Genomic DNA, 8028 nt, shown 5'->3' on the forward strand with positions numbered 1-8028 from the left:
AAAATTATTGTTCGTGCTATCTCATTTTAAACTAGAGTGAATAAAACCATTCAGAAGGTTTCCACTCTTTTCTTCTTCTTGACTGTGCCTAAATAAAATTTCCCCTTTTGATTATTATTTGACGATTTGTTTTTTTTTTTATGTACAGTAACCCCTTGCTATATCGCGCCTTATTATATTGAGCATTCGGATATATCGCGCTTTTCGTCTGTCTCACGAAAAAATAAATAAAATAAAACTTAGCTTAAAGTGAGATCACTCAAGTTGTAAAATCATTGTATTTCCTGGGAATATTCGTTTCTTCCCTTTTCAGCCAATAATGAAACAAGAGCGCATTTCATTTTGAGCTCGCTACATTGCAAGAAATATCAGTTTAAATTCTTTTCACCAGAAAAAAAAATAGATGTTTTTATTTTATTCTCTAAATATTCGGTATTACTACTTTTGCTCAGAAATTCAGCTCAATATAGGAATAGTCTAGATTAATTTTAGATGCACATATCAGTTACTTGACGGTTAAAGGGATCGCTGTTTTTAATGACCTTGGTTACATGGTGCTTTCAGATATATCGTGCTTTTTTATTGTCTCCCGACAAGAGAGATATAACAAAGGGCTACTGTCCTGCCAGCAGAAGATACTGACAGCCCCACTTAATTGAATATCGTCGGTTCCAAGAAATATTATTTGATTAAGTGGTGAAATATTCTTTACCTTACCAAATTGATAACACTTGTCTTAAAACGTAATAATAATGAATCAATAACTATATAATGGAAGTAATCAATGTTATTGGTAAAAGTACATTGAAACAAGCTAAGTGAACGACAAAATAATATAATAATTCCACATATATTATAAGTGGGAAAGGAAAATTATAAAAATGTAACTTACAACCTCATCCGTTGTGTGCGAAAAATATAATTTTTTTACGTCAATACGTTCATACTTAATTTTTAATTTATAAAAAAAAACTTCTTGGCAAAATATTGCGAAAGCTGATAAATATTATTCGATTATCCAGTTAAATTGTTCAATTAAGCGGGGATTTTTAACATTACCTAAATGGGGAAACATTCGGTCTTATTCGTATAAGCGGGGTATTCGTTTATCCTTTACCCGATTAAGCGGGGGCTGACAGTAATCAAGTATTTATGGAGGTTTGTGTAAAATTTATTTCGGAATTTTTGATTTGCCCTTTTCTTTCTTTAAGATGATTATTTTGACAGAAATATTAGAGCATTTTTTTTCTCTAATTGATGCTTGACTGTTGAACGTGCGTCACTTGACATAACTTTTATTTTCGAGGTAGACCGTGCAAAGCCGGGTAATGCAGCTTGTAATAAATATTTAAATACTTCTTTGAATACATGATTGAATTTCATTTTAAGAGTACGTTTTAACAATTCCAAAAAAAAAAAGGCTGCTTTCTATTTTGGAAATAAACTTCTAGCTACACAAAAATGAGTGGTAGAAGAATAATTGCAAGCTAAAATCTTTTATGAGTTTTGTTTTATAGTTTTAACAAAAGCTAAGCGTTTTCCAAGTAAATTGAAGAATTTTCACTTTTTGAATGAGCAACACACTAACGAGTTTCAAAATAACTAAAAAAGGTGACGCCCTTGTTCCATTTGATCACAAGAGTTTAAAAACTTCCAATTCTATAATCTATTAGCTATGATAATGAACATTTTTTTTGCACAATATCCATAATACCATGTAATTTTACGTTTTCAGAATCAACTAAATAAAGTGTACTGATTGGTTTAAGAATTTCTATTCGAAATCTAAATAAAATTACAAGTGCCTTTATTGTTGCAAAAAACTGGATATTCTCTAAGAAAGATAATCTGACTAGTGAATAAACAGTTTCATTTCAAAAAAAAATTTAATAAAAATTTTTAAATAAAAAACAAAGCACTAAATACATTTAATTTGAAAAAAAAAATTTAAAAATCCCCCTCAAAGATTTTGATGGTGCACCATAATCCCCTCCCCCCCACCCCGTGGGCACCCCTGAGCCCGGATAAAGTGATTAGAGATAAAGTGCGGATAAAGTGCGTAGGCTCTAGTTTGGCTACAACAGTGGTCCAAAGTTGCTTGTTTGGCTCCAAAAATGCAAACCCGTTTTCATTGGAATTTAAAGCTTCGCCACAATATTAGCTCTCAACACATTTCGTGTCTTTCATCAAAAGAATGTGTTAGCGAGGAGGAACTTCTTCAATAATGTACCGCATTTGATTGGCACATACTGCAATGCATTTGATTGGCACATACTGCAAGAAACGGGTAGGAAGAGGTTAATTCCAAAGGAAACACTACTGCATTTCTGCAGCCAAATTAGCAACTTTCAACACCTGTTGTAGCTGAACTATGGCGTATGCAGCCAAATCGCTTTACCCGAGCTCATATTTGGTGCGAATCAACCTAAATCCAGAATTTTGTCCAGATTCGTTAACCGCAAGCTTTACATTATGGTAGTAAGAACTTTTATGGTTCTTATTGCCTTTTTTGGGCAAAGTGAAAAAAGAAAAAACAGTAACCCACTGAATTAACACATCTTACCAATGAATAAATACAAAGTTTTCGAGTAGTTTTCTCTTTGGAATCATACAGAAAAAAGTCACTGTGGCCAATTCACGTAAGAAAAACATTTAAAGCCTTATTTTCAAAAACCATTTATGAACTATTCAAGTGCTGAACGGTCTACCCGACTGTATATTCCAGTGTGTAACTGGCAGTTAAAACAATGCATCCTTAAGTAAGACTTGACGTAATCAAAAAGGTGTTTCAAACAGTAAAATATCTGAAAATTTAGATGGGCACAAATTTTGATAGTCTATTAATGTATCAGAGTAAGTGATTGATAAAGCAAAGTTCGATGATGCACTTGAACACATTAAGAGGAATATGACAAAATTTTCAAGTTACCGGATTATGAAAGTTGTCAAGATCATAAATTATGAGCTTTCTTTTGAATAAACAGTATTTAGGTACATGGAGAAAACAATTTTTTAAGTTGATACATTTCTCATTTTTAAAAGTAGCATTTTCCCTTCTGGTGCATAATGCACACTCAAAATTCTAGGTTTTATTTATATATATATATAAAAAAAAAGCATATCATGCAGTTTTAAGTTTACTATCTTTTAAAGAATAAGCAATAAAAATAAATTTACCCAAACTTCCAGTTTTGTAAATGATGAATAATCTAGTAAAGCAACTTTTCGGCGACAAGCCATATATTCTGATTCCAAATAATCAAACCACGAGGGCTTAAAAAATGTGGGTTTTTCAACTTCAACCTCATTTTCTATTCCTTCTTTGTCTGAAAGAGAAATCATTCTTGTATAAGTAAAACAGTATCTAAAAAAGAAAATATGTGTTACTTCTACAGATATTTAGTTCAAACATTCTTTTCAAATTTAATTATTTTTACATGATTAGCCAAAGAGCACCATAAAAAATTACTGAAAATGAAAAAGTACAGTTGACGCTCAATCTTAAGAGCTATTCGCTAACCACAAAAATGTTCCATAGAAACAATGTAATTTTTCATTGATTTTTACCAACTGGGATTTCCAAAAATCTTTTTTATGAGTTTGATAAAATGTCAAAGTAGCTCTCATAATAATTCCAGCACCAGGGAAATGATAATCCCTTCCATTTAAATTGTAATTTCATCTTCTTCAATCTGTGCTTCTATTTTCATAAACAAATTAATTTAAAAGTGGTAAGGACCTTGATTTTATGATCTGAATTTCTAGATGTCTGCAGGAAGAATAAAATATCCATCAGTATTAAAAAATCAATTCTACGTTGGTTCATAGAACTCTGCATTGAAATATGTATACCATACATATGTTTTGATGTGTTTTGATTTTAGGAACTTTTCCCAGTCCCCAGGAGTTTGCAATATCAAACGTAAATTATATCCCTGAGGCTTTGGTGGTTCTTCTAATTTTATGCTAAACGGGAAAAAAATTGATATCCCATCAAACGTGTGGTTAAAAAAATGTATTGTAAATAAATGTCAGAGATCTCCAACCTTTTTAACTAAAGGGTCACACTATCCCAAAATTTGTATAGATAAGGTGAACCAACAATACTGCAGTTCAGATGGTTTTGTAAGCTCTAGCCTCCCCCTACACCCACAATCTCTTTTTTTTTAGTTCAGCTCTCAGGGGTAGTTGAGATTTTCTGGGATTGGATTTCTTCAAAAATGCTTACATATTACCACAATAAATAAATAAATAAAAAATCAGTTCGTGCACATTCAATGAACCAGATAAAATCCATTCGCTGGCTAGATTTGGCCTGCAGGGCCATGATTGGAGAACCCCTGATAAATGTTATCATTATTTAGGGAATTTCAAACATTAGCCCATTTGTAAAGCAAATTTCCCCTTATTTTATCTAGATTCAACAGCAAAATTCATTGCAGGTGGCAAGTCATTTCCCTACAGACTTACAAAGCTTAAACATATTAAGACATAAATGCTATAAAACAGGTGAAGTACAGTACAATTTTTTTTGTCAAAAATATGTAAACCAAAATTGTCTAATGACTAAAAGTGAGAGATTAAAGTAAGAAAAGAAAAAGAGAAATATAGATTAAATATATTGTATTATGTTCAAAAATGCTGATAAAAAATTCGATAACCTAGGGTCAATAAATAAATGAAAGAGCTGCCAACACATGTAAAAAAAACTGTTTGGAGTAAGTCACACTCTTATATGTAAGAGATAAAGAAATAGCAAGGTAAATTAAAAACATATATAAAAGATTAAGATATATTTATGACAAAGTGCAAAAATTATGGAAGTCTATTTTTGCATACATGTGAAAACAGAAGAAATTACGCTTTTTTCGAGCTCAAAATCAACACTCAAACCCACGGACAACGGTGTGACAAGACTGAGGCAAGAAATTAATTTTCTTCTCCACTCACTCAAGATAACTTGTGTTCTCCAGTGGAGCCTCGCTCATGTCGGAATCGAGGGAAATGAGTGCAAATGCCCTTTGCAAAAGAAGCACGTGACCAAGATCAACCTCTAACAGCCACCTTCACAGACGTGAATGCTGTTGCCAAGCGAAGGATCTACAATAGGGTGGAAGGAAAAAAACAATGTTTTTATTTTTGAGTTGTAACAATGCAGAAAAGTTGAGATTGGTGAAAACTTACAAAACAAAACAAAAATTTTTAAAATCGGATAATATCTTCCGATCCTGCAACGAGCGTAAAAATTTGAAAAAAATGGAAAATTTCATGTGTTCATGGCGATTTTTCTAAAATTTTGCTCCAATGTTTCTTTTTAATACTCTAAGACAGAAAAGTTATGATTGGTGAAGCCTTCAGAAATTTAAAAAAAACATATTGAAATCGAATAATACCTTCTGATCCAGGAACAAGCATGAAAAGTAAAAAAAGGGAGAATTTCATCTTTTCTTAGTGATTAAAAATAAAATTGTTCTTGTTTTTTTTTTCCCCCGGTGTTACAGGGAAAAGCCTTTTTAAAAAACCCTATATTACACATAATTATTAATTTATTTCTTGACTTGTAAGGTATCTTCTAAACATGCAAAACTGCCATTCTTTACAACAATGAAACATTTTCAAATAATAGAAAGTTATAAAATATTTATCAAATTTACAATCCAGTATACGAGTCTTATTGTTTTAAGTGTTACTTGTTGAAGCTAATTTTTAAGATTTTTTGGAAAATTCAGGCATAATTGATCTGGATTTCAATGTTGCTCTTATGTAGCTATCTCTTGATTTAAAGCCACACACTTTGAGTGAAGCCTCCGTACTAGCTTCACACATCTTTCGACAGCTTGCGTATGGCAGGGGAATAGTTTTATATCCCAGTCGGGTATAGTGCCTGTTACAATAAAATTTTCAATGTCTTTGTTAGGAACTTTGTGAAGAAAAAATGGAGAAGATAGCTTTGTCGTGTTCCAATTAATAATCTCTGTGTAATCTTCTGCTTCGAAATTTAGAGAGGGAATGACAAAGTTTCTAATGCTTTTGCCTTTAGAAATAGACTCTCTGGCTTTTAAGACTTTTTTTAACGCTAGTTCTCTTATGTGCCTCCTTGCATCAAACACCATTGCCATTAATGTTTTCGGGATGCACAAAGAAAGAGTTTCTTTCAATGACAGGGTAAACAACTTGTTTTAGATTGTCAGGTAAATATCGACAGGTTTGAAGTGTTCTGTAAACATGAATGGTACCGTCTGTGAAATTTTTGTGGTTCTTTATTTCAAACCAGACCGCCATGTAACATCTCAAAATAAAAGTCATTATGTCTTTTAACTCACCTGATGGGATCGATACATTTACGTACATTCTAAGGACTCTATTTGCACAAGTGAGCCATCTGAATGTGAGAGTGGGCCGGGGTCATGATTTAACAAACCATTTGTGCAATTGCCACCCTTTATTGCCTGAGATATATCTAAAAGATGTCTTTGATCCTTGCTCAAGCACTTTCTGTTTACATTTGGAATTGTACAGTCTATTGCTTGAAAATTTATTACCGGCAGTTTTTTGCAACCTCTGAGTTGTTCTTCTATATGTCCAGAAAAAGAACTTGGGCCAGTTGTTCCACCATCCAAATGCCGAAAAAGATGGCGAAAAGGCAACTGAATGAAATGTAATAAACAAATAGCCCATTGCAATGGTCGTCCAATATAAATTTCAAATCGACGAATCGCGCCACTTTTCCACCCAGTATTGATTTTTGCACCATCGCAACCTACGATGGTGAAATTCTTTGTTCATTTAGATATGAAACAATGCTATTCACTATGTCTTTGGCTGATCCAGAGTTTGGAGACACGTGGCCAATATAAACGGAATCAGGTTCTTTGATAATAGAATAATGCTCTTCTTTCACTGTTCGACGAAATTGCTTTGATTCAATGTTATCTATATATAAAGTGTCATCTTTTCTTCCGTCAAAATAAATACCCCGAGCAGAATCTTGTTTAATGCCACTTTGCAGATCTTTTCTATTTTGGCTCTTTTCTCTCCGAATTTTTTGTCTATCAACAACTTCGGAAGTATCTGTTTCAGTCACTAAGCCAACGTCTTGAAGCACACTGGATGCTATGGCAGCAGTTGCACGATCAGATACGCCGTAACGATCGCTACTTATTTCGTAGTTTTCAGCTAAATCCTCATCTGCCACCGTGTTCTCTTCTCTGGGTCGGTTGACTTGTAATCATTATCAGTTTCTCTCTTGACTTAACAACTTGGTTGTTCTTCATTTGAAAGATCAGATTCATCTTTCATGACTGAAACGCACTCAGAAACTTTTCGCATTAAGGCATAGGGTTTTCTTTGAAAACTTTTTTTCAACCTTTTTGTTTCCTTTTGGTCCAAAGTTCCAATTTTTCCCATGCCATGTTTCCTCTGGAGATAGAGAAATCTTTGTTCAGGGATCGGTATCTTTTTAGATTTTTCACACATACATTTCATGTAAATTGGACATTCACAAATGTCTGAGGTCTTTTTACAAGTGCAAATAACATTCATTACGCACTTACAGGCAGAGACGTCAAAGAGTTTCTTTGCTTCACTTTTAAATTTATCAATCCTTACTTTAAACTTTGGTTTATCCTTGTTTCAGTTGTAAGATTTCATGAAATTGAGATATTTTTTGTAGAAGATATCAATGAGTTGAGTAACTCTTTTCAGGGAAACTGTAGGAATCGAGGCCTTATGAAAGATACATTTTAACTTTTTGCGCCACTATATCCTTAACAATGGAAAAACTCACTTTCGTGTTATTGACTTTTCTAGCTAACTCAAATCTCTCTTGAAAGCAACTTTGAAGTACATTTTCATAAGTAGGGAGCTTATTTGTTGGCAAATCTCTCGGGTGGCCAAATATAGGGCACTCAAAAGGACTTTCTCGTAATTCTTTTCTGCAAAGTTGAATTCATGTTTGAAACACGTTTAGCCGAGCAAATCGACATCACACGCACATTAGAAACATTGAGAAATACTGATGCCAGCACG

At 33.0% G+C, this 8028-nt stretch overlaps 1 protein-coding gene across 1 annotated transcript in view; it reads right to left on the reverse strand.

The window, feature by feature from the left end:
* Positions 1-8028, reverse strand: part of LOC129229597 (pyruvate dehydrogenase phosphatase regulatory subunit, mitochondrial-like) — a 164940-nt gene that overhangs the window by 21429 nt on the left and 135483 nt on the right. Inside the window, exon 12 of the mRNA XM_054863934.1 lies at positions 3178-3326. Coding sequence (XP_054719909.1) covers positions 3178-3326 — 149 coding nt within the window. The remainder of the gene's footprint in view (positions 1-3177; positions 3327-8028) is intronic.

This window comes from Uloborus diversus, chromosome 9 (genome assembly GCF_026930045.1).
Source record: "Uloborus diversus isolate 005 chromosome 9, Udiv.v.3.1, whole genome shotgun sequence".
NCBI lineage: Eukaryota > Metazoa > Arthropoda > Arachnida > Araneae > Uloboridae > Uloborus > Uloborus diversus.